The sequence below is a fragment of the Ustilaginoidea virens genome, chromosome 1 (genome assembly GCF_000687475.1).
Source record: "Ustilaginoidea virens chromosome 1, complete sequence".
NCBI lineage: Eukaryota > Fungi > Ascomycota > Sordariomycetes > Hypocreales > Clavicipitaceae > Ustilaginoidea > Ustilaginoidea virens.
The window spans coordinates 2,412,732-2,438,019 of record NC_057316.1 but is presented as its reverse complement, the minus strand read 5'-3'; the positions used below and the strand labels follow the sequence as shown (position 1 = coordinate 2,438,019).

Genomic DNA, 25,288 nt, shown 5'->3' with positions numbered 1-25,288 from the left:
GCCTGCCAACATCGACGAGCCCCACATCGCCATTGGCCTGCCCCCATGATGGATTCGCAGCCTCGGCGCACCGACTGACCTTGTTCGGCAATTCCTGGCTGACGAAATATTGACCCAGCTTTTTTCCCAGCCCTGCAACTGGGTATGCAAAGAGGTTTTCTGAGTCGATGTTATTATGCCCAAGTATTTTTCAGAATGTAGTCTTGAGGAATCAGAATGTCACGTCTTGCAATGCCTGAGCGATATGGGCGGACGGCTAATTAGAGCTGGTTGCTATAGGATGCATACCCTGGCAGGGTTAGACGTGAAAACACGACTCGACATCTTCCTCCCCCCCTTCTTAAACAAGATAGTGCTACACCAACAGTCACAGCGTCCCCATTTTGTTATACATTTCAAGGCCCTGCTTGATGTGGCGGGCCTAGCTGTCAAGTGGAGGACTCCCGTTGTCGCTTCTCTTGCTCCAGTAATTGTTGCTTGTCTTTTTCCCACTGACCACTCTTGTCACCGAACTCCTCCTTCACCTTTTGTTCTTTGTTTTTCTTCTCCTGTTCCTTGGCCTTTTTCTCCTGTTCCTCCTTCTCACGTGCGATGCGTTCTTGTTCCATTTCCTGACAAAACCGTCAGACTTGATAACTAAACAACTGCATTGAACTAAACATACCTCCATATGGCGGATATCGTCAACACTGGGTTCGTACAGATGCCAAAGAACATAGTTTGGCAAACCAAACACCGAAAACTGCATTTTTTTCGCCATCTGCAATTACTTTAGCATAAGCAGTCTGGAGAGAGGGGAAGAAAAAAGAGGGGAAAAATTGTCTGCGGGGATGACGAACTTTTCCAAATCCTTCTGTTTCAGCGTGCTTTTGAAAGCTGAACGCAGGAAAGTGAACGCCAGAGCGGAAGACTTTGGCTTTTGCGAGAATGCTGACGCCTCCTACTCCATCAATCTCCATCTCCATGTCGGGGTCGCCGTATGGATCGCGAAGATAGGCTAAATGAGGTCGCCATGTAGCATATTCGGCGTAGCCCTCCACGATTACGGCATCTTCGTCCAGTGTATCGGCAAGCGCTAGGGCAGTCTCCGACTCTTGCCAAGAGTTAAGATCATAGGGCTGCTCACCGCCGAGCCAGTCGGGAAGTGGTCGCCAAACATCTAGCAGAGGGAAAGAAGTTCAGTGGCCAGATTTGGCAAGGTGCGCAGAGTATGCGTGGCATGAATAGGTTCATACTCACTCGGAACAATGACGTCTTTATTGTGTCGCATAAGGTCTTCAAGGATGGTGAACGGTGCAGTCTCCACATCGACGTCTCGCCAGTATACCCAGGAATGATATGGCCGTAACGCTGCGCTGAGGAGCCAATTTCGAGCTTGGGCCATCAATTTCCGTCGACTGGCTTGCGCCGCAAAGCCATGCCGGCTTTCTACATCTTGGTTAACTTTCTGCCCAAAGTCTTTTTCAATGATCGACACCTCGCCATAGGGCTGCTTGGGATCAGGGTCCGCTTGTATCCGTCCCAAATTCTCAGCCAGAACCTCCAATGTTCTGTCCTTGGAGTCAGAAACTAGGAAGGCGAGGTCGATCAGATTATGCGGGTACGTGAAATTCCGCAGGTGGGAGAAGAACATGGCAAGGTGTGGCTCCGCGTCACGAAGGGGAACGCATATCAGGATACGCTCTTCACGCTCCCAGCCACGGGCAGTGCCCTGGACATTACTCAAATCGTAGTACCGCACGGTTTCGAGTTCGAGGTTTCCAGTCGCAGAAAAGAGCCCCAGGGAAACCACTGAGGGAACTGGATTGGATGAGGAGATCCAGAAGCCAACAGCGATCAGAAGAAGGACCGCAAGGCCAAGTCTAAACAGTAGTTTTCTTCGTCGACGGTTTCCAGGTATTGAGGATCGAGGTTGAAACCTGTTTCGAGCGAGCTATTAGGGATCAGTCTGCCTTTAACAAGGGAGCACCCGCTATTACCTGTGTGGGGAGATATCAAACGTATTGCCTCGCGGATATCCGTTGGAGAAGCCGCTTTCGTGATGCCGGGGCATCATCGTACAGACACACAGGCCGACATAAGACTTTCAACGACAAATACGTGATAGTAATCTGTGCCAACAAGTCTATATGGCGCAGGTGTGAAATGGGTCGGCTATGCACTTGCCAAAGCGTATGGAGGCAAGGGGTTGATTGACAAGGAGTTTGGGATCGCAGAACGAGTGTGGTCGAGCTTGGCAAATAAGAAATGTTTCAGAGCATCCAATAAAACGTGGCTCCTCTTAGGAGCCAAAATGATTGGAAAGGAGAATTGTACTGATACCAAGGCTATCAGCAATCAGGCAGGGCGCATTGCGAAAAGTGGGGTGGATCAAGGACCTGTCAGAGTTAGCGGATTAATGTTGACGCGACTGCCGTACAGTTACGTCGCTCGTTCCGTCGACGTCGACGACAAGGTTGTTCCCTGCCCCCACCTTGCTACACCTTGCTCATGCGAAGTTCATCTGCTCAATAAATCCCAAGTCGAGTCGAGTTAGTTTTTAGTCTTCAAAGACGACTCTATTTGTGCTTCACGTCGACCATACTGCCTTAATTCCCGGCGTTAATCTCACCTTTAGGATAATGAGACTACTTCCATATCTCGCTCTTGTCTTAGGGACCCTGCCTCCCACCATCGCTGTTGATCAGAAGAAGTCGGCTATTATCTACTTCGACGACACAGTTCCCGATTCCATCTTGGCGGAGGCAAAGTCATCTATTGTCGCAGCAGGCGGGAAGATTACTCATCATTATACTCTCATAAAGTGAGTCAACAGACCTAGCTTTGCTTCCTCAGCTACTCACTCAGATGCAGAGGGTTTGCGGTCATTGCGCCGGAGAAGGCTCTGGAGACTGTTCAAGCTTGGGGCACTCAGCATTCAATGAAGGTTGATATAGATCAGGTGGTTACTACTCAGTAAAGTCGCGGCTACAAGGCTGCCTACAGGAAACCTTGGGCGAGGCTCAAAACATGGTGTTAAGCACGGCAACCTTGTATCTCATGTTTGTATTATTTCGCATTTCGCGACACGACGGCAAGGGCGTGGGGATCTTTCTCTGAAATGCCCCTGACAAGATCAATGCTTTTGGCTTTTTGAACAGCTCTCATAATTGATCGATGTACGGCATCATGCCTAGCCCTGTTAGCCACGTGGGCAGTGTGTCGAACGTCCCTGCCAGGTCTTGGTATAGGCCACTCTGACTCCAGGGCACCGGAGGGCTTGTCGCGGTGGCATTTCAAGGTCGGAAGTTTGAAAGCGCCTGGCTGGGGAGGAACGCTATCGGCGGATGCATCCAAGGGATAATGGCACAAAGTAGCTCCTTCTTGATTGCAGACATTGGACTTCAACGCCTTCATCTGATGCCAGATCGTTCTTCAAAGTGAAGTCAACATCAACAAGACGGACGTCATGTGCTCTGGAGTGACGCGACGCTACCACTCCAGTGACTGACTGCGCTGCACTCACTGACTGCACCGCGATCCAAGATTACCAGTTGATTGACATCACCCATCCAGGAAGGTGGGGCGCTGGATTCTCCCCAGCTAGCCCGGGAACCCCTGCATGAAGCCGGCAGATGCGGCTATAGCCAGGCTGCTGCGACTGCTACCCCGAGTTCCTTCACCGTGCCTTGCGGAATTGCTTTTGCACCCCTATGTACCCAAACAACTCGTCCTTTTTGTCCATGGGCACCTGCAAGTCGATTATCCGTCCTCATAACCTTCCGACGTCTCTCGCCATCATGTTGTCCTCGAGCACAACCTAAAACTGCCGACACCACGTCTAGCCATTGTCGCTGTAGCTTGGTCAGGGCTTTCGACAACCCCCTGGTCCGTGATGGCCTCTCCTTCTGTACCCAAGACCATGCCGACCTACAGTCCCAGAGCGCAGGCCGCTCTATTGAAAGCTGTATGCATAACCTCCCAGTCGCCCTGGCCGATCTACTCTGTCCCATATCCACTACCTGGGTTGTATTGACTGCTTCAGGCAAACCGCGTTTTCGACATACACCAATCTGTCGAGTCGCTTGACGAACTGGTGAATGGCATCTTCCTTGCTCAAATACTTCACGAATTGGATAGCGAATTTGAGCCGTCGCATCTAGAATCTGCCCAAGGCACCTCGAAGTACTTGACGAATAAGCGTAATTTTCAAACGGTCTATAAAGGTCTTTTCAGGTTTATTCGTCGACAAGTTCCGGAACTCAGCTGTCAAGCCAAGAAATTCGACTACCATGCTGTTGCAGAAAACCCCGGTCCTCAGGGCATCAGTCAAGTAGGTAAACTTGGAAACGATTCCGACTGTATCAAGAGTTCGTTTATTGATACTTCTCCTGCGGTAGTTGCTTGCTGTCATGGTATCTGCTGCTGCGATGGGCCCCGACAATGGAAAATATGTTCCCCGGATACAACACGGACTCGATCGCGAGAACCAAGCCGAGATCATGCAAATCATTCGCTCTATGCAGCAGGACATTGCCAACTACAAGGATGACGACGGTCTTGACGAGGCTATCGATGCTGTCATGGAAGCACGAGACATGGATCTGCTGGTGGAGGAGCAAAATGCAGCTCTCCGACAACAGCTGGAAAGCACCAAGAAAAATCTATCGGATTACATCACTCGCTTGGAGTACTTGCAGCAGAGTCACGAGGAACTGAGATACGAGAAGGAAAAGAACGATCGCGAGCTCGAGGTTCTGCGCAAAGCGACACACGATGGTGCCAACAGCGCCGAGGCTATCAAACTTCTTGAGAATCAAGTCCATGAACAGATGGAGATCATAGCGAAAAACGAAGAGACTATACGGAATCATGACCGGGTGAAGGCTTACTTGGATAGCGAGGTGCAACGACTGAGCCAAAAAAGCATTCAAGCAGACGAACTTCGAGATCAAGTAGCAGAATGGAAACACAAAGCAGAAGAACTAGAGAAGAAGGCAAACACTGCGGAGAGATACAAGCAAAAGCTCGAGTCTCAGCAACATTTGGCCAAGGAAGTACAAAATCTTCAATACGAAAAGGCTGAGTTGCAAGAGCAGCTGCGGTCCTTTGTAAACGACAAGGATAGGCACGATAGGACCAAAAAGGCTGAAGATGAGCTAACAAAAATGATTACACAATCGGAACAGCACTTGTGGGATGAGCGAAATCAGAAAAACCAGCTCATCAAAGATGTAGCTGCGCTAGAGGAGGAGTTGACCAGGCTAAAAGCTCAAAGAACACACGACGAACGCTTTATTCAGGACTTGCAGGAGCAGATGCAGCAAGGGCCAGCTGCGGCCGCACAGAGCGGAAGGAGTGACCCGACATCCGCAAGCTTTAGCCTGGAGGATGAGTTAAACAATGCTTCTGATGAAGACCGACAAACCAATATCCCACTGGAACTGTCACGTCTCAAGGCTGAGAATGAGCTTTTACGACGAACGCTCGGGTCAACTGGGGACGCTGCCTCATTACGACGAGATCTCGAAGAGCAACGACGCCAGCGGGATCGCCTTCAGCAGAATTTTAATGACATATTCGAAAAGTACACGATAACTCGGGAGCAAATTTCTGCTCTCATGACAGAATCTACCGACGAAGGGTGAGCACACGGCCGAAATACCGCTTCAATTAGTAGTGTGAATGCCTCTAATTATTTTGCTTGATTTGGCAGGTCTCAATCATTCATCAACCTGCGGAATAAGCTCGTCCAGGCACAAGAAGAACTAGCAGAAGCGACAAAAAGGGCCAATGACTGGCAGTCCCAAGCTGCGGATTCGAGCAGGGATTTGGCATCGGCAAATGCCAAACTGTCAGCTGCGGAGAAGGGCGGTATCGAGGCCATCGACGAGCTAAAGAGCACAGACAAGTTGATTTCCGAGTCGCTGAAATCGGAGCTGGACAGATTGAGAGAAGACTATAGCTTTGTCATAAGTGAGCGAGATGCGCAAAAGTCTCAGCTTATCGATGCCCTTCTTGCCAAAGACCGGTTCAGAAAAGAGCTAGAAGAGATGAAGGAGCTGCAAGACACAACCACAAATGGCGCTGGAGATGCAGACATGTCTGAAGCTATGAAGCGGGCCAGTGACAAGATTGAGAAACTGCGCACACGGCTGAAGGAGCGTAAACAGGTAAGTTACACAGTGTCATTTGTTGCCAAACGGGGTCTGTCGTCGGTGCTGCGAAGTGTCAGTTGGACAGCATACTGTTGCGCGTTCTGGGAACCTTGCGCTGCTCCAAAGACCCATTCGTCTTTCTAGCGATGGTGTCCTGGCTCCTTTGTCTTTTTTTTCTTTTTCTTTTTCTTTTTTTTTTATTTGGAAGAACCTCAAGTGGGTATTGCTGTGACAAGACTGCCCATGATCCTGCTGGGAGCTGATCTGCTACATTTCAAGCTCTGTTTTCAGATACACAGGGCAGGAAGCTGATCGAGATTGTGTTTCCTGTACCACTTGACCATACACCTCGTTCTAAAGTTTGTTTGACGCTCTGTCTCGGCTTCTGTTCTAACGCTACTCACCAACAGCAACTCGAGCAGTCGGAGCAAGAAAAAGTCGATCTGCAAGGGCGCCTCAAAGCCGCTCAAGGCGCCGAAAATTCCAATGCTCAGAGGGTAAGTAAAGTCTGGTCGCAAACCGCATGGCCATGAATACGCTATCAAATAGTCTCCACGTAGCCATGCTAACTTTCTGGTGCTCTCAAGATGGCCATGAACCAAATCATCAAAAATCTTCAGAGGGAAAACGCTCTGATGGCAACGGCTTGGTACGACATGACTACTCGATTGCAAAGCAACCATGTTGTTCTTCAGCGGCCGCAGGATGCCCCTCGAAGCTGGTTGAACAAGCAGAGGCAGATGGTCAATGGTCAGTTGCGCCAACGCGACTTGCTCTACCTCTACTGACCAAGGTTCCTCCAGCGACTCCGCGAAGATGAAATCTCATGGGTTGAGCTTTCTAAACAAACAAACCAACCTGGCCTGTTGAGTCACCCAAAGGCTGGCTTTTGTGTTCGCCATCTGCCTCGCGGCATCCCTCCGAGACGCGCGCAGTTTTGCCAGCTGCTTGCTTCCCGTTGTGGTTTCAAATGCAGCATCTCCTTGACAGGCTGCTCCCCATCGTCAATCTAGTGGGTTGCAGTTGAGGGGCAGATCGAGGTTTTGAACAAGGTTGCCATCCTTGAAAGGCATCGATCAAACTGCCCGTTGTACCCCTATAGACTGGTATCACTTCAAATCTTTACTAGTCGGCACCCCTTCCCTGCGCATCTAGCCCATCGCAATCGGCCAAGTACTTTGACGAGGCCGTCCTCTACCTCCTCCCCCCCCTCTTTTTTTTTAATTGTCCCTTTTTTATCGGAAAAAAAGAAGAAAAAAAAAGGGAAAGTGCCTACCAGAAAGCACAACCTCAACGGGAAACGGGGCCTTGAATAACGTTTGAATCCTACTGATAATTTTTGGGTGTTTGATACATGCAGACATAGCCTAGACCATAAAACTACATAGCGTGCCTATTTGGGTACGAGCTTGGAGGCAGACGTAACCATCAGGGCTTATGGCGAGCTTCATCGCATCCGACAGAATACGCTTAATTCTTGCCAGTAACTCGATTCAGCAAGCTAGAGCTGTGACTCTTGTTTCCTTCGAGAATTTCCAACATGTTTGTCCAAACCTGTCCAGGGGGTTGGCTGGCATCAACGCCTTTCCAAATGCCAGTTCTTTGGTAGTAGCCAACAACGGGCGTCGTTTGCTTATGATACGTAACCAGACGCTTCTTCAGTGCATCGGCGTTATCATCGCTTCGCTGAACAAGAGGTTCGCCCGTCACGTCATCTTTCATAGGCTCCTTGGGAGGGTTAAAGGTGCTGTGATACGACCGGCCCGATGCAGGGTGGATAAGACGGCCGGTGATGCGAGCGACGAGAAGCGAGTCATCAATTTGTAATTCAACAGCATGTTGCAGCTTTTGGTTTCGTTCTTGAAGCATGGCATCGAGGCCCTCGGCCTGCGGAACGGTTCGAGGGAAGCCATCAAGGATGAAACTTGATCAGCAGCACTCCGTTAGCAAAATATGGCAAACGGACGGGTATCTGAGGCATGGAGTCGTACCCTCCTTGGCATTCCTTGTTATTTTCCAGCTCCTCCTTGATCATTCCGATAACAATATCGTCGCTGACAAGGCCACCTTGGTCCATGATCTTCTTCGCCTCCCGCCCGAGCGGAGTCTTTTTCGCAACCTGCGAACGCAACATGTCGCCGGTAGCCTGCAGTTTCGCAGCAAACAAGTTAGTACCGCTGGAGGCTGAGATTTTCACAAGTTTCGTTGGGGGGGTTCAATGGGTTCAATGTGGTCTCGACGAATGGCCACGACATACCAGATGGCAACAAGAAAACCGCTCCTTGATATTTGGTGCCTGCGTTCCCTTGCCTGCAGTGGAGGTTATTATGCGTTACGAGGGCGAGCGTGATGGTCAGGTCTCGTTCGTACCAGCTCCAGGAGGTCCCATGATGATCATGCGGATTTCTTTCGTTGACGGAGTAGAGCCTGTGGCGCGCTTCTCGAGCTGCTTGATACGAGAGTCGAGGTTGCCGATGACCTCTTTGAGCTGCCGAAGCTCATCCTCAACGAAACCCATGACGGCGATTTGGGGGGGGGGGGGGGGGGGGGGAGAAGCGAGCTTTCGCAGCAACTCAAACCCGGAGCGACTGGCGAATTGAGCTGCGCAATGGGCTGCAAAAGCTAAGGTGGGCGGACACCGGTGGCAGCGAGAACAAATAAAAGGGAACGAGAATCTGGAAATGTCAAGGTTTGGCCGGGGCACGATTGATTCTTGCCGACGGTCCCCTTCCAAGTTGGAGCAAGCTTCGGTTCGAACCAGGCGCGGCCTGCTATGATTGGTCTATAACGCCTATAACCTTGAGGTAGGTACCCGGAGTCAAAGGTGGTGGCAGGGAACATTGAAGTTATCCGTTACTTATTACGGGCGGCGTCGTACTCTATACCTGGCCCGATGCCGAGGTGCGAGGAAACGAGCATGTGCACTCACACTGGTGCATGGTACCTATTACCTACTCCGCTGTACACGCACCATTTTGTAGTGGTGCTTACTGGGGTGCTTACTGGGGTTGCCAAACCTAGTACCCAGGCAATTGGGCGAAAGGTATTGGCGGCGAGACGAGAGACTCTGGTCTTCTATTCAGCAGAGATTGCACCAGACCAGACGATTAGGAGAATATAAACCTGTCAAGACTAGCGATGCAGTTTCTCACTTGTGCAATCGTCAACTCGCCGCAGCCCGAACCCAGACTCTGTTCACGACCAAGGCACAGCAAGACAAGAGCTACAGGAGCGAACGTTCAGGGAATGCTCGCTTGCAGCCATGGATGATCAGCAAATCAGGTCGACAGCTTCATAAAATGCTTTGGCGTTATTGTCCGCATGTACGAGGTCAAACAACAACTGTTGCCGCGACGAAGGCAGGTGATTTAATCCACGTGACTCAACCCGTGCCCAGGTCAGAAGGCTTACTGGCTGGCAACTCCGTAGTTACTCCGTGACTTCAATGGGTTGTCAGTAGGTACAGTTTTGAGCTGCTGGGGTCACCGCCCTAGCGAAATGCCGTTTAGCATGGTGAGCTGGTCCATATGCCCTTCGTGATTCAGCATCTCCATTGGCACTCTTCTCGCTGCATACCTTCCTACCTTTTCGGCAAAACCACGTATCCCGTCCTCTGATATACTTGTCCGTGTAAGAGCTACTCTGGAACGCCAACGGTCGTTATTGGAGCCGCCTTCATTGTTCGCAAGCATCCTCTGCCAGGCAGCTGCAGGCACGCGTGTTCCAGAGCAGAGGCTGTTGACTGATACCACCAAGCCTCCCGTCCAGCCATAAAACCTGACCAAAAACAAAAGAAAAAAAAAGGAGCAGAAAGATCAACGAGTTTGTGATAGGGATTGACTTTTGTAGAATATCAGTTGCCACAGGATGCCTACTACGACCGCGGAAACGCTTTCTCTCGTCACTCGGAACGTATCTGTAGCACCTCTGGTGTTGCTGTCCGCTGTCGACCACTACAACCGTACAGTCCAAAATAGAACGAAGAGAAGGGTAGTTGGCGTTCTTCTAGGTCAGAATGATGGCAAAAATGTGAGGGTATCCAACAGCTTTGCAGGTAAGCAACAATGCTACGCATGTCGTGCCATGACTTCCCTCGCTCTTAGCCCAGCACTCATTAATCGTCAATCAGTGCCTTTTGAGGAAGATGAAAAGGACCCTTCAGTCTGGTTCCTAGACCACAACTATGTCGAGTCAATGAACGACATGTTCAAAAAGGTCAACGCTCGAGAAAAGCTGATAGGGTGGTATCACTCGGGTCCCAAGCTACGAGCATCGGACCTCGAGATCAACGAGCTTTTCAAGCGCTACACCTCGAACCCGCTTCTCGTAATCATTGATGTCCAGCCCAAGAAATCAGGGGTGCCCACCGATGCGTACTTTGCCGTGGAGGAAATCAAGGACGTGAGTGGTTCGCGTCTCTACCTAACGAGCCACTGAGACCACTAACGAACCGCTTAGGACGGCACCACAACCTCGAGGACCTTTGTCCACACACCGTCCATCATTGAAGCGGAAGAAGCTGAGGAGATAGGTGTCGAACACTTACTACGGGACATACGAGACGTGGCAGTGGGCACTCTATCTACACGGGTTACAAACCAACTCCAGTCGCTTCAGGGCCTTCATTTACGGTTGCGAGACATTGGAGCCTATTTGCAGAAGGTCTTGGATGGGAAACTGCCCGTCAACCATGCCATTCTGGGCAACCTACAGGACGTCTTCAATCTCTTGCCGAACCTGTCCAGTCCCGAGAGCGATGGGAAATCCGTCGGTGGAGAGCTGTCTTATGCAATGAGCATAAAAACGAATGACCAGCTCATGGCAATCTATCTCAGCAGTTTGATACGCGCCATAACAGCGTTCCACGACCTGATAGAGAACAAGATTCAAAATAGACAGCAACAGGAGGACAAGGAAGCTAAAAAGGATGAGAATGGAGGTCTAGGTGAGAGCAAGGAAAATGGGACGGCTGCAGACGGCGAGAAGCAGAGCAGCAGCGATAAAGCTAAAGAAGTCAAGGACAAGAAGAAATAGCCGTTGGAGGGGAACAATACGTAGACTAAGACAGGTCACTCCGACCTCTTGAGTTGTTCTTATTTTATTCTTTTTTTTTTCGGGGAGGGCCCGGAGGATTGCGTCTGGATGCTTCATATAATCTGGTCATTTTCTCTCAACCGATGAAGAGAAAACTGAACCCTCCTGTCCGACTGTGAATGGCCTGTGACCCCCCCCCCCTTCCCCAACGCTTTCAAGTCGAGCATCACTGCTCCCTTCCTCGCGCGCCTTTGCTTGACACCAGCCCCGGTGTATTCAACTTGGGGCTACACTTTACACAGTGGACATCAGAGCTGCCATTTCACACTTGGAAACAGCTCTTTCGACGCACTTGAGCGCCCCCCACTCGGCACCATCATCTACCAGCAAGCTGGCTAGAAGGTGTTTACACATAGGAAAGCCAGCTCGACTTCCAGAGGCTTCATCCAAGGAGGCGTGCGCAACCATCAAAGGCAACTCTGCTGTCACATGACAAACCCGATGATTCGAAGTCGGCCCGGAATACTTGTCAAGAGCGAAGGCGGCGCATGAACAGTTCCAGACGCCTAGGTGCACGGTGTGCGATCTCGAGCCCTCTCTCCTGTCCCGAGGGCCGCACGTCGCCGCGCGGGATGAAGCAGTGAGCGGCAACGACCGGACACAGTAAACCGAAGGTCGAGGCGCGACCCGGCGATGCGGCTGCTCGACGCGCGCACGACTATCCGCACGACGCGGAGGCTGGTCCAGATTCGCCGAGCTGTTTTCGCCACTCGCGACTTGTATCTTCTCGACAAGTTGCCTGTCCAGCAGGTCCAGGGCCGGCAAGACGAGGTTTGGGAATAGCACATGCAGTGTGAGGATCAGCTCTCGAGACGGGTCTCGAGCCTCGTCGCGCTGCGGCTGGGGTGATGACTCGCCAATGCGTGACGGGGAGGGCTGTTGACTCGACTGGGAGATCGCTCTAATTAGGGACAAGACCATTTCGCCGTGGTCCGGGAGGGAATAACGAGCCATGCTGGCGTGGCATACGCGGCGATGGGGTGCTGCATCTTGAGTGAATTTCCGAAGTCGACGAGTAAACGCCGTGATTCGGCTCAAGTGGGAAATCTGAATCAGCAAAACTGCGGGGCAGCAGCGTTGCTAATAAAATGGCCCGACACGAAATCAACCCATCGCTTTCATAAGGACTAGAAACAAGGTAGAGGATGGAAGACGAAGAAGAAGAAGAGATTTGGAATCGCTGTATTTCTCTTGCCCAAGGCATGGGGAAAGGACAAAGGATTTGGATGAGCATCAGGTATCCCGAGTGTCTCAGCTACACTGTAGCTCGGGATTCACTGCACTGTACGGACGTTTCGTCAGAGACTTGTCGGCCTTTCAAATCCCTCTACGTGTCTGCCGCTCGATTTTCGCGGTTTCGTCAGTAGCAAAGGGAAAGCGCTGCCTTCAACACAGATGCTTTTAGGATACTTTTGTACACTTGATCACCAAACCATACCGAGCCACACATCAGCAAGACAGGCTAGTCTGTCCTCGATTCATACCCAGTCTTTGGGGTCTCTCAGTACGTCTACCAGCCGTTCCTCCCTGCTTTTGGGCTCCGGTTCATGCATGTACTTCCAAGTTGCCGTCAGGGGTAAGCTGACAAGAATGCTTTCCACACGAGATCCCGGCGTGTTGAGTCCAAAGGCAGTACCTCGATCGTGCACCAGGTTGAACTCGACGTATTTGCCTCGTCTGAGTTGCTGCCAGTCCTTTTCTTGCTCCGTAAAGGGCATGTCCTTGCGCTTCTCCAGGATGGGGAGGTAGGAAGGGATAAAAGACTTGAGACAGTCCTGTATGAAGGCAAAGGTGTTTTCCTGGTCGCGCTCGGTCTCGTCCAGGTCGTCAAAGAAGATGCCACCGACGCCGCGGCATTCGCCTCGGTGCTTGTTGTAGAAATACTCGTCGCACCATTTCTTGAAACGAGGATAGTACGTCTTGTCATGCGAGTCGCAGGCTTGCTTCAGTGTCTTGTGGAAGTGAATGGCATCCTCGTCAAACAGGTACGACGGCGTGAGATCGCTTCCGCCGCCAAACCACCAGGCCTGGGAGGAGCCGTCCGGGTTGGCCGTCTCGAAGTATCGGTAATTGAGGTGCACCGTTGGGGCCATTGGGTTTTTCGGGTGCAACACCATGCTGAGGCCAGCCGCAAAGAAGTCGAGGGATTCCACGCTCGGGTCCAGCCTCTTGTGGTTTGCACGCATTTTCTGGATGGCGGGCTTAGGGAGCGTCCCATACACCACGCTGATGTTGACACCTGCCTTCTCGAACACATTGCCGTCCTGAAGCACACACGTTATGCCCCCGCCCCCATTCTTGCGTTCCCATTCATCCTTGCGGAATTTCTTGCCGTCCACCTTTTCAAGCTCCTTGACAATGCTCTTTTGCTGATCCTTGATGAACTTTTCCATCTGGAGCCGCATGGGGGAATCCTCGTTGATGGCTGCTTCACGCTTCTTCTGCGCGTCCTTCTCCGCGAGTGTGGCAGCATCCAGGTTGACGGTGTTGGCTGCGTTCTGTCCACGCCGGCAAATGTTAGTCGTCTAAAGGATGGCTACTGATGTAGCAGCTGGCTGGCATCTTACCAGTTGGATCGCCAATGAGGCGCCAATGCTAAGCGCCAATATGGCAGCCCACAACGGTTTGGACGTTGGACAGGGCGAAGCGACGACGTTGGAATTGGACATTGCTCTTCGGCCGAGCAGGGAATTTCTCCTGGACTTTTGTTTCCAACATGCCCACAAGCGTGGGCGGGATGCGAAAACGGACTGTTTCGCATGGCGACTGATTGACGACATTGCAAAGAGTGCGGTTCGATGACTTGCGAGGAACTTGTGGTCAGTGACTCGGTGTGACTGGGAGCACGTTGGCTGAGGGCTCTTCCAAGGTTTGCGATTATGAACCCACCACTTACTTATCGCTGACTACATATCGCGTTCGCCTCGGGTTACGGGCAGAGCGGACGGAGATCCTTGCGACAAGTTGGCGAGCAATCGAACGCCCTGATACGACTTGAACAACCGGGTCCTAATAACTTGGAGGTACAGTACGGAGCAAACGAGCTAAGCTGTTCGTAGTCCGCAAAACGTGATTGGCTGCTCCATCGTGCCGGTAATGGGAAGCGGGGCTGGTGCAGGTTCAGCAGGTATTGACCTCTTTTAACCCAAATGCTGGGGTTCCGGAACACGGACAACATTAACAGACGGTCCTCACGACGATGGAATAAGAGAAAGATTTTGTATCGTTTGCTTCAACGACGCAAAGTAAATAGTTTCTGTCATGTATATTCAGTTCTCCTGGACAGTCTCTGGAAAAAGAGACTTGGTGTTTACTCCCTTCGAAAGGACATAAAGGTTGCTTTAGCAGGTTCCTAGGAAGTAGATAGGAGGTACCTCAGGCTGGCCGGTGAACAAGAACAAGAGAGGCCAAAAAAAAGGGAAGATAAAAAGAAGAGAGGAAACAGACAAAGAAACAGAAAGAGAGTACAAGGACGGAAAATAAAAAAGGAAAAAAAGAGCCAAATAAATCATGCGACTAGCTCAGAGTCAGCTGCCAGCCACCACGAGTACTCCGTAGAGTCGTGGGAAAAACTCGGGTCCCGATACTTCCTGAGGTACCCCATTGTCAGCACGCTGTTGAACCTGTGTCCACTTCTGCCCCACCCGGAGTCCTCGTGCTTGTCACTGCCTGCCACCGCCTCCCGCCTCTCATTTGCTTGGTCATCTCCAAGCCCCTCCTGCCAGTGTTGGTTTGCCTCGTCATCCATCACCTGCCTTGCCTACCTTACTGCTCTACGACCCGGCATCACGCACCACCGACACCTTGTCTTCTTCATCACAACTTCTGCTATACATATCTACTGACAACATACTGATTCCTGTCGACTGAGACTATTAACCACGGCTACTTTACCTGACGAGCACCATCCAAAGTCTGCTTCTAGTCTTTTGGTAGTCATGCGAAGCAAATTCAAGGACGAGCATCCCTTCGAGAAGCGCAAGGCTGAAGCCGAGCGTATTCGGCAGAAATATACCGATCGCATTCCAGTAAGCAAGAGATTTTTCCTGCGGCAGCGAATTCGAATTCAACGCGCATCAGCACCCGCTCCATGCCCTTGATTCCCTTTGTCCCTTTGTCACAGATGATGGTTGCGCGTTTCTTGTCGCTCTTTCAGAACGCCAAACTGAGGCACATTTTCCCGCATCATAGGTTATTTGCGAAAAGGTCGAAAAGAGCGACATTGCTACCATCGACAAAAAGAAGTATCTGGTGCCGTCAGATTTGACTGTCGGCCAGTTCGTCTATGTCATCCGGAAGAGAATTAAGTTGTCTCCAGAGAAGGCCATCTTCATATTCGTCGACGAGGTTTTGCCACCGACTGCGGCCCTTATGAGCAGCATCTACGAAGAACACAAAGATGAAGATGGGTACGACTGGTCCTCAAACAAAGAGGCGTCTTCTGTCCTTTTGTTGGCCATCTTGTTTCGTCGGCTATGTGCTAATGCTCGGATTCTAGATTTCTTTACATTACATACTCCGGCGAGAACACGTTTGGTTTTTTCCAAGAGGGCTAATTCGCGCCCTGATCTCTGTCGGGATGATTGAGGCAATTCGTTTACGTAAGAATGAATCATTTAATGGTCGGCTGACGGACTTTGTTTGGGTTTTCCAGTGTTTGGTATGTTGCTTCCACACGAGCATGTTGTACAGCGACTTGAGTCCTCGGGCACCGTCATGAGGAATCGGGTTGCAGAATCAGAATAGGATTGATTATTTGCTGTAATACAATTTCATGTCAGCCTTCACCCTGCTTGTTGAAACGGTCTGTCTGCTGGTAGAATGACCCCTTTTCTTTCGCCTGTCAGGGGAATGAAGATGAAGCTTGTCTCCAGTACTGCGGTCACACAGAGAGCAAAAGTTCAGCGGCAGCTTGGCCAAGCGCTTGGTCATTCCACGCCCCTTCCCAAAATCAAGCTCGGACAAGAACGGGGACCCAGTTTAGAGTCGCCAAGATTTCAAGCTTTCTCCTGGCCGGTAGGATCGAAACACACGAGTTTCATGGCTTACGTCGAGGCAAGGCCAATCATTTGCTGAGCAATTCCGCCATCTGTTTGTTGTCCGGTTGCCTCGAAGAAATAAAAAGGTACCATGACCACGAGTTAAAAAGAACGGGCTGGAAGGCCCCAAAATCCCGGCGCTCATTTCGCATTGAACAATGGTTAGGGTGCGGGCAGGTTTTCAGCACGGTCGGTCGCAACCGACTACCTTTTACATAGTGGCAGGCTCATAACGATTACCTCTTTCATGCTAATTGGGTATCCAAGGTCATGACGGGCAACCTTTCAACCTGCCAGACTAGCCACGCAGAGATCGAGCTGGCCCGGGAATAGGTATCCTACCTACGTAGGCACCTACTTAACAAGGTCACTACACTGACCTACTTCCCTGCCTCTTACTAACGGAGTAAAATACCAAAGCGCGCCAAGCTGGTTCCCTGGTGACGGTCATCCAACTGTCAGCTCTGTAAGACACACAGAGCAGAGATAGTTATAGACCTCTCTCGGTGACTATTGTGGGCTGTCTGTCGGATGATTGAGAATGAGCGGAACACTGTCACGAGACTCAGCGGCGGCACGCGTAGGTTGTTGGATCGAGATGTTTGAGGTTTCAGATGGCGATTCTGCACAAGATAGTGTTTGTTACCCGGACTTGAACTTGCATAACGCTATATAAGTCATGATCTAAGAGGGCAGTGTCCAGACTGTTGGTTTGTCGGCCAAATGCCATGTTTTCATTCTGCGACCGGTTTGCTTCTCAAAGGCTGGCATGGCATGGCATGACGATACATGGCTTGAGTCGCAAACAACTTCTTGGAGCCCGATTGTTGACCATTCCGTATGTGGAGTGATACGAGAAGTCATCAAGTACTATAAGAAACAAGGGGATTTGGGGCCTTTGGACGCTGGGAGTACGATGTGACGTCATTGTGGATCAGCATGCGGAATATGATAATCAGTCTCCATTCGCTGCGGTGCCGCTTGCTGGTTGCTTGTGACTGCCTCCGCCTGGTGGTTGGTTGGTGGAGGTTGGTGGAGCCTAGGGCGCGTAATGAAACCTTCAGGTGCTTGTTGGTGGCTTCTGATTGGTCTTTGTTTGCGGCATCCTCGATAGCCCCTGCCTGCTGCCTAACCTCTGTGCCTGTGCCTGTGCCTCTCTCGTGCGTGGCCAAATTTACACAAACATGAACCGCCATTCTGGTTCTGGTTGGAATGCTTCGTGATCAGCAGGCAGATGCTATTGGCCTCGCTTTCTTTGTCGCCCTTTTCCTTCCTGCGAGACCCTTCAGTTGGCTGGCCCTCTGTGGGGCTTACCTGGCCTCTCTGGTCAATGGTGGTGGCTACGCCTGAATGCCGAGCCGAAAGATGCTCCCAATCACCACGCCGCGGATGGATCTGTGATGTTAAGGCCCGGGGTTGAGGACCCTTGACCAGTCGATAATGGTACAAACGCGGAATTCACCCGGTGACAAGGTGCCGGGGCGAACGAGAGAGAAATCAAACTGCTGGGCTTCCATCCGAGGTTGGCATGGCGTCACACCGCATCTGTTGCCATAGTTTTCAAAGCACAAGGACGGCAGAAGCAGCTGGCTTTTCCTATGACTCTTCTGGCATCGAGTGACAAGTTTCGAAGAAAAAGGCCGGGCATCTCTGAACATCGCCGAGACGATAAATTCCTTGTCCGTCGCCTTTGATGCCACGCTTGAGGTCAATGCGAGGCCGTGAGTAGCTTGCAGCGTCTCTTCCCCATCACACGGCATGCACTAATCGATGTATTGTGCGCTTCACGGAAACAAGTGAAGCTGCGACAGCCACCTCTTCCAGAGACTCACGACCTGGCACATTGTTGCAAAGACAGACAACAGCGGGAGCAAGCTTACTTCTTCACCCGTCCCTGCGGCTGGTGCTCCCTCCACTCTGTTTCTCGGTGGGATGCTGGAGTTGTATCTCGAAGTCGGCGCTGGCTCATGCTCTAGAGTCCGACATAGACGCTTTGTCTGAAACGTGCCCGGCCCTTGCTGCATTGTTGCCGTTTGACTGGATCGCACTTCTTCCTCATCCGTACAGCGGGCGCTTAATGTCAGTTCAGCCCCACTGCACTGCAAGCGCCGGCTCTTACAAAGAAGACGAGATCCCAGCCCGTGTCTGCAGTGCTTATTGTTGTTCAGAGTGAGAAGAAGGTGAGCCCGGCTGTGAATCTTCTAATCTTCTTTCTGGCAAACGTATACCCATCTTCTACCGCAGTCGCGTTAGACCTTTTTCTCCTTTCCTTTTTCATAAAAATAAAGACTGTCCAGCATTTTGACTGCTTTCTCCTGCAAGCACCATGAAGAGCATCATGAAGAGCACATGATCCTTTCGTATTCTTCTGCGCCCAACGCCATTCCGTTCCTTGGAGCGCTTTGAAGTTAATATTTCTCTTTTTTTTTTCCGCTTCAGGTTCTATCTCGGACACTTTCTTCCTTCTTTTCTCTTGTTCGAACCCTTAGACTGGATAGTGAAGAGAGCCGTGACGCCATCTTGAATCTTGGTCATACTTCATTTTTACCTCCCAACTCGACGGGCATTCCCTCTACTCACATCCTAAGCTCTACTTCGGATCCCGAGAAGAGTTGGCGAAAGCTGAAAAATTCAACATGTCCTCACGAAAACGAATACCTCCGACGTCCTACCCAGATTTACCAAGCTCACTGCACTCAGGCTCCGTTGAAGTTTCGAGAAACTTAAAGCCGGCCAACTACTCTCGACCCGCCTCTTCTGCATCTGAAACTCCTTACCTGGGGTTGAGATCCCGCTTGTCACAAATATGGATAAACAGATGGACTGTTCTGCTCCTCCTGGTTCTTGTCCGCCTTATACTGCTCCTGGCGCAGTTGAACGACAACGTGGGAGATGCAAAGCTACGAGCACTATCCGCCTGCTCCAAAGTGGAAGATATAGGTAGCGCTATGGCCTCAATGCCTCACTACCTCTCCGCCGGCGTCAACGATATCGCCGCCTCGGGCATCGAGAAAGCCGTTCACGCCATGGTCGTGGTGTTGGATCTAATCATGCAAGGGGTGGAAGGGATAATCATATTCTACATCAATTTTCTCACCGCAACATATGTCTGTCTCATAACAGCCTTGGTCCACGGCACCCTGGATGCCGTCGCCTCCGTCACCAAGGATGCCACGGCAGCTTTCAACAAAATCACCGACAAGGCCACATCAGAGATCAAAGACATAGCGGGGGGGCTGGAGAAGGCTGTCAATGACATTACAAAAGGCATCCAGGACTCTGTTTTTGGAAAGTTTGTGCCGAAAATCCCAAAGGTGGACTTTACACAACCCATCAACGAACTGAAAGGCTTCGAGCTGAACTCGAGCGACTTTGTCAAGGACGTGCAGAAACTGAACAAGGATCTGCCAAACTTTGAGCAAGTGCAAAACCTCACCAAGCAAGCCATTTCTATGCCCTTCAACATCGTTCGAGAAGCGCTTAGCCAGAGCTACAGTAGCTTCAAGTTTGATAGAAACGTCTTCCCTCTGGCGCAGAAGCAGCAACTCACCTTCTGCTCCGACAATGACAAGCTGAGCAGTTTTTTCGACAAGATTTTTGAGCTGATTCACAAGGCGCGGGTTGCCTTCATTGTCATCCTGTCATTGCTGGCCATTGCTGCCATAGCTCCAATGGCATGGATGGAAATTCGGAGATGGCGAAGACAAGAAAAACACGCCAAGCTAATTGAAAAGAATCAATACGATCCGATGGACGTCATCTACATTGCTTCTCGACCGCTTACGGCCACCTCTGGAATCAAAGTCGCCTCAAAGCTGACGGGGAGGCGACAGATTCTGATGAGGTGGTGTGTTGCTTATGCCACCTCTGCTCCGGCGATATTCGTCTTGTCTCTCGCCATGGCAGGCTTCTTTTCCTGTTTCTGTCAGTTTGTTATACTAAAGGCGGTCCAGAAAGAAGTTCCAGCGCTGGCAAACGAAGTGGGCGACTTCGCGGGCGAGGTTGTTGCAAAACTTGAACACATCTCAGACAAGTGGGCAGCTGATGCCAACGGTGTCATCAAGGGCTTGAATGACGACGTAAACAAAGATGTTCTCGAATACGTCGCGAATGCGACTGGTGCAGTGAACAGTACCATCAACACCTTTGTCGATGCCATGCAAACGGGCCTCGAGACAGTTTTCAACGGTACCATCCTCCTCGATCCCATCAAGGCGGTTCTGCACTGTGTGATTGGCATCAAAATCGAAAGTGTGCAGAAGGGACTGACATGGGTTCACGATCACGCGCATGTGGAATTTCCCTTGTTCAGTAACGATACATTCAGCATCGGAGCACAAAAGAGTATCTCGGGCGATTCCGGTCTCAGCACCTTTTTAGCATCGCCATCATCCGTCACCACCGATGAGGTCACCGGGGCTGTCGATCGAGTTACGAACTGGCTCCGGAGGAATTTGGTGCAAGAAGCGCTCATCTCTACGGGGATACTGCTCGTCTATGTGATTGTTGTGCTAATAGGACTCAGTCGAACTCTTGTCGGTATGGCAATGCCCGATCACAGCCAGACGGATGCTCCGCTCCGATATACTGGAGATGATCGGCCTCCCTTGAACCCCCAAACCGGACAGGGGTCGTTGCCCACTGAAGCTTTTGGTCATTATGGGGAAAAGGTGACGCCACCGTCTGGTAGAGCTCCGACCTGAGCAAAATGATTTTGTCAATCATGAGTGCGAGGCTCTGCGTGGAAATGTGATCCCAAGCAGTGGACCTGGTGGTCTTCCAAGCTGTGCGCACGCCGTGGGCGATAGGTTCAGAAGCACCTGCACCAGAAATGGCGAATAACAAGGCGGAATGCCGCGCTCAGAAGGGATCTGCCACAAAGATCCAAAGAAGGACAGGGAGCTGGTGATGCAGCTTCTGCAGCAAGTCTGAAACGCCTGCAATCTCGTCAACCCTAGGAATTTGTCAGGGCCATGTCGCGACCCTCGTAGCGACGTCAAGTCTTGCGAGGGTTGCAACGCAATGTGGGAGCAAAGCATGTTGCACATAATTTGCCAAGGTAAACGGACGCGCTTCCAAGGAGCTGGCAAGAAGTACATACGCTAATGGGCTGGCCACAGGGTGCTGCTTGAAGATCCGATACATGCAGTGAGGGTTCGACATTCGGGTGATGGTGGTCCTTGGACGTAACATATTTGAAGTCGTTGACCCTTTTTTATTTTATTTTATTATATTTTTCATTTTGCCCGGTAGACTTGGGGAGAGAGAGCGATCCAGCAATGCAAATATGAGAAAACGTCGTAGCTCTCATCATTAAGCAGAATTCAAATTGGCAACTTGCAGACTCAGGCACTTGGCGTAAGAATAACTGTTTGAGGGCGGGTGGGCAATTCCTACATACCAGATGCTCTGTACAGAGTTCCTAGGGCTACCTTGCTCGTAGCGGAAAAGCCCAATCGTCAATAGTATGCTGCTTCAAGCTCGCACCACACGCCGAAATAGGATATGTATCTACGAGTGAGATACGATTCCACTACTATTTGCCGTATCCGGATTCCTGACTCCTAAATATGTACGAAGGTAAGCGATGTTCCTTTTAGTGGAAATACCAGCCTATAGTGGCGCTAAGACCCCTGAATTACCATAACACACCGCAGTACAGCTACGACAAGCATACTGAAAAATGCTTCCGAGTGAGAGGAATTAGACCAAGTCATGTACTCCGTAATTCTCACCCATCCATCTACTGCTGATGTGCCCGAGTCTTCTACCCCTAGCACTACCTTATCTTCTATTTTACCGAGCGCTAGCCCCTTTCTTACCTTGCCCCTTGACCTCAAGCTTTCTATTCGAGAATTAATAAGAAAAAGTTGAGAAAAAAAAAGTGAATTGCTTTAAACGGTCAGAACTTAGTAATCGTCTGACCGGACACCTGCAGCAGCTGCAGCAGCTGCAGCCGATCGGTGTTATACCAGACCAGAAGGCACTAGTGCCCTTCTCAATTAGGCAAGTCCGGGGTGGCGGATGCAATGCGGCTGTGCAGCCTGCAGATCGATCAGCGGCATGTCGGAAACTTGCATCAACAAGTCATCCTGATCCACCTTGCCTTGGCTGCTCGAGTCGATTAGTAGAGATTAAGAGGCCCAAAACCGCGCATCGCGCTGCCTCGTGATTTTTTCTTTTTTTTTTTTTTCTCCTGTTTTTTTTCTGGTTCCCTTCTCTTTTCCGATTGCTTTCACTCATTGCCGCTCGACACCATATCCTGCCAGGCACTCTTTGCACGTCGGTAGATTGAGAATCGCACCATGAATGCTATCAAGCAGACTTTTCAGCGCTGCAAAGCGCAGGGTAAAGTTGGTGCCTCCCCCATAACCACCATGCTTGCTTGCCCCGCGCAATTGTCGTGAAAGGTCAATGCTAATGCATGCTTGATTCCATCAGGCGGCGCTTGTGACGTATGTCACGGCTGGTTTCCCTTCCCCTCATGACACGACCGATATCCTCCTCTCGATGGAAAAAGGCGGCTCAGGTACGTGCCGCTTGCGCCCCGTCCTCTGTCCCAAACTTGATCCGAGCCAGTGGTAACATCTTCGCTCTCCCACCCCCAGACATTATTGAGCTCGGTGTACCATTCACCGATCCTATTGCGGACGGCCCGACTATCCAGACAGCCAATACTGTATGCATTGCATGCTCCCCACGTCCTTTGGCCTTGGATGCTGTGGCTAATATCATGCGCCCAGCTCGCTCTCCGACATGGCGTCACCATCGAAACCACACTGGCCATGGTCAAATCGGCAAGGGACAAGGGATTGCGAGCTCCGGTGCTTCTCATGGGCTACTACAACCCCTTGTTGCGCTACGGAGAGGAGCAGTTACTCCAAGACTGTCGAGCTGCCGGTGTCAACGGCTTCATCATCGTGGACCTGCCGCCCGAAGAAGCCGTCTCCTTCAGAAAGCTTTGCACCAAGGGAGAGTAAGTTTGGTATTTTGCCGGATGCACATCACCTGCTCAGCTGCCTCATGTACATGTCCAGCCGCTCGCTAAACGAAAACACGCTGATTGAATCTACTCCGCAGCCTCTCCTACGTTCCCCTCATCGCGCCAGCGACATCGGACACCCGGATGAAGATTCTGTGTCAATTGGCGGATTCCTTCATATACGTCGTCTCCAGGCAAGGTGTCACTGGTGCGTCAGGATCACTGAATGCCAATCTCCCCAACCTTCTCGAGCGAGTCAAAAAATACAGTGGCGACAAGCCCGCTGCGGTCGGCTTTGGTGTTAGCACTCGTGAACAATTTCTCAGCGTGGCCAACATCGCCGACGGTGTTGTCGTCGGTAGCCAAATCATTACGACATTGCAAAAGTCTGCCGACGGCCAGGGCCCCAGTGAGGTTGAGAACTTCTGCGCCCATCTCTGTGGCCGGGACGCTTTACCCCAGGAGAATGCGACCAGGGAGGTTGGAATTGTCGAAGCAATCAGTGGCGCAAAGGGACCCGATGGGGACCAAGTAACCGTCAGTGCCGTCGTGACGGAGGATCGCATAACGTCCGAGAAAGACAGTGCTCTGGTCGCGCAACTTGCCGCCCTGCACGGCAAGATACCGGAAAGGTTTGGCGAGTTTGGAGGCCAGTATGTCCCCGAGAGTTTGATGGACTGCCTCTCCCAGCTCGAAGAGGGCTTCAACAAAATAAAGGATGACCCTGCTTTCTGGGAAGAGTATCGATCCTACTACGATTACATGGGCCGACCCTCACGCCTGCATTTGGCGGAGAGACTGACTGAGCACGCCGGTGGCGCAAATATTTGGCTGAAGAGGGAGGATCTCAACCACACAGGTAGCCACAAGATCAACAATGCCCTGGGACAGTTACTTCTAGCCAAGCGTCTGGGAAAGACGAAAATCATTGCCGAGACTGGGGCTGGTCAACACGGCGTCGCGACGGCAACTGTTTGCGCCAAATTCGGCATGGAGTGCACTGTGTACATGGGCGCTGTGAGTAGCGACTTGCGGTTTTTTTTTTTTTTTTTTTGGGTCTTTTTAGATTCTCGGACACGTGGCTGATTTCCCCCCCTTCTTACAGGAAGATGTTCGTCGTCAGGCCCTCAATGTGTTTCGCATGAGATTACTGGGTGCCAAGGTTGTGGCCGTCGAGGCTGGCAGCAAAACGCTTCGCGATGCGGTAAACGAAGCGCTCCGAGCTTGGGTCGTTGAGCTCGACACGACACATTACATTATTGGCTCAGCCATTGGACCTCACCCATTTCCAACCATTGTCAGGACGTTCCAGTCCGTCATTGGTCAGGAGACCAAGAAGCAGATGGTGGAGAAGCGAGGCAAACTGCCCGACGCAGTCGTCGCGTGCGTGGGAGGAGGTAGCAATGCTGTCGGCATGTTCCACCCCTTTGCAAACGACTTGTCTGTGAAGCTGCTCGGCGTCGAGGCGGGCGGGGACGGCGTTGAGACTGGTCGACACAGTGCCACCTTGACGGGAGGCTCCAAAGGGGTGCTGCACGGAGTGCGAACCTATGTGTTGCAAGACAAGAATGGCCAGATCTCGGAAACCCACTCCGTGTCGGCAGGTCTCGACTACCCAGGAGTCGGGCCCGAGCTCAGCTCTTGGAAGGATACCGATAGGGCCGAGTTTGTTGCTGCCACGGATGCACAGGCTTTCCAAGCCTTCAGGCTCATCAGCCAGTTGGAGGGCATCATTCCGGCTCTCGAATCTGCGCATGGCATCTACGGGGCGATTGAGCTGGCCAAGACGATGAAGAAGGACCAAGACCTTGTCATTTGCCTGAGCGGCCGCGGCGACAAGGACGTGCAAAGCGTGGCCGAAGAGCTTCCCCGGCTGGGACCTCAAATCGGCTGGGACTTGCGCTTTTGATGCAGGGGAATTTATTGTTGGACATGACTCGACAACGACTTGGCGTTGTTTTTCTTTTCTTTTCTTTTCTTTTCTTTTCTTTTCTTTTACATGTCAAGATACAAGAGCATCCATGTTTCTAACAAGT

The 25,288-nt window shown here is 51.3% G+C and overlaps 10 protein-coding genes across 10 annotated transcripts; 6 read left to right on the top strand and 4 right to left on the bottom strand.

Moving 5' to 3' along the window:
• Positions 1–428: 428 nt before the first annotated feature.
• On the bottom strand, positions 429–2,056 carry UV8b_00458 (uncharacterized protein; the record flags this gene model as incomplete). The annotated part of the gene is made up of 5 exons (XM_043137956.1): positions 429–611; positions 665–760; positions 840–1,159; positions 1,240–1,919; positions 1,980–2,056. The coding sequence occupies 5 exons, from the start codon at positions 2,054–2,056 to the stop codon at positions 429–431; spliced, it is 1,356 nt and encodes a 451-aa protein (XP_042993890.1).
• Positions 2,057–2,621: 565 nt separating this feature from the next.
• Positions 2,622–3,099, top strand: UV8b_00457 (uncharacterized protein; the record flags this gene model as incomplete). Its single annotated transcript, XM_043137955.1, has 3 exons — positions 2,622–2,803; positions 2,854–2,926; positions 2,986–3,099. 3 exons carry the CDS (start codon positions 2,622–2,624, stop codon positions 3,097–3,099), a joined length of 369 nt encoding a protein of 122 aa, XP_042993889.1.
• Positions 3,100–3,874: 775 nt separating this feature from the next.
• On the top strand, positions 3,875–6,925 carry UV8b_00456 (uncharacterized protein; the record flags this gene model as incomplete). Its single annotated transcript, XM_043137954.1, has 6 exons — positions 3,875–3,946; positions 4,025–4,312; positions 4,380–5,623; positions 5,696–6,152; positions 6,548–6,634; positions 6,725–6,925. 6 exons carry the CDS (start codon positions 3,875–3,877, stop codon positions 6,923–6,925), a joined length of 2,349 nt encoding a protein of 782 aa, XP_042993888.1.
• A 682-nt stretch (positions 6,926–7,607) lies between these two features.
• UV8b_00455 (uncharacterized protein) lies at positions 7,608–8,655 on the bottom strand (the record flags this gene model as incomplete). The annotated part of the gene is made up of 4 exons (XM_043137953.1): positions 7,608–8,061; positions 8,129–8,283; positions 8,395–8,447; positions 8,508–8,655. The coding sequence occupies 4 exons, from the start codon at positions 8,653–8,655 to the stop codon at positions 7,608–7,610; spliced, it is 810 nt and encodes a 269-aa protein (XP_042993887.1).
• A 1,349-nt stretch (positions 8,656–10,004) lies between these two features.
• On the top strand, positions 10,005–11,171 carry UV8b_00454 (uncharacterized protein; the record flags this gene model as incomplete). Its single annotated transcript, XM_043137952.1, has 3 exons — positions 10,005–10,191; positions 10,267–10,538; positions 10,596–11,171. 3 exons carry the CDS (start codon positions 10,005–10,007, stop codon positions 11,169–11,171), a joined length of 1,035 nt encoding a protein of 344 aa, XP_042993886.1.
• A 294-nt stretch (positions 11,172–11,465) lies between these two features.
• UV8b_00453 (uncharacterized protein) lies at positions 11,466–12,185 on the bottom strand (the record flags this gene model as incomplete). Its single annotated transcript, XM_043137951.1, has 1 exon — positions 11,466–12,185. The coding sequence occupies one exon, from the start codon at positions 12,183–12,185 to the stop codon at positions 11,466–11,468; it is 720 nt and encodes a 239-aa protein (XP_042993885.1).
• Positions 12,186–12,709: 524 nt separating this feature from the next.
• Positions 12,710–13,900, bottom strand: UV8b_00452 (uncharacterized protein; the record flags this gene model as incomplete). The annotated part of the gene is made up of 2 exons (XM_043137950.1): positions 12,710–13,729; positions 13,799–13,900. The coding sequence occupies 2 exons, from the start codon at positions 13,898–13,900 to the stop codon at positions 12,710–12,712; spliced, it is 1,122 nt and encodes a 373-aa protein (XP_042993884.1).
• Positions 13,901–15,169: 1,269 nt separating this feature from the next.
• UV8b_00451 (uncharacterized protein) lies at positions 15,170–15,787 on the top strand (the record flags this gene model as incomplete). Its single annotated transcript, XM_043137949.1, has 3 exons — positions 15,170–15,259; positions 15,423–15,640; positions 15,730–15,787. 3 exons carry the CDS (start codon positions 15,170–15,172, stop codon positions 15,785–15,787), a joined length of 366 nt encoding a protein of 121 aa, XP_042993883.1.
• A 3,119-nt stretch (positions 15,788–18,906) lies between these two features.
• UV8b_00450 (uncharacterized protein) lies at positions 18,907–20,973 on the top strand (the record flags this gene model as incomplete). The annotated part of the gene is made up of 1 exon (XM_043137948.1): positions 18,907–20,973. The coding sequence occupies one exon, from the start codon at positions 18,907–18,909 to the stop codon at positions 20,971–20,973; it is 2,067 nt and encodes a 688-aa protein (XP_042993882.1).
• A 1,602-nt stretch (positions 20,974–22,575) lies between these two features.
• UV8b_00449 (uncharacterized protein) lies at positions 22,576–25,161 on the top strand (the record flags this gene model as incomplete). Its single annotated transcript, XM_043137947.1, has 6 exons — positions 22,576–22,623; positions 22,712–22,799; positions 22,879–22,949; positions 23,014–23,246; positions 23,351–24,269; positions 24,358–25,161. 6 exons carry the CDS (start codon positions 22,576–22,578, stop codon positions 25,159–25,161), a joined length of 2,163 nt encoding a protein of 720 aa, XP_042993881.1.
• Between the last annotated feature and the right edge of the window lie 127 nt (positions 25,162–25,288).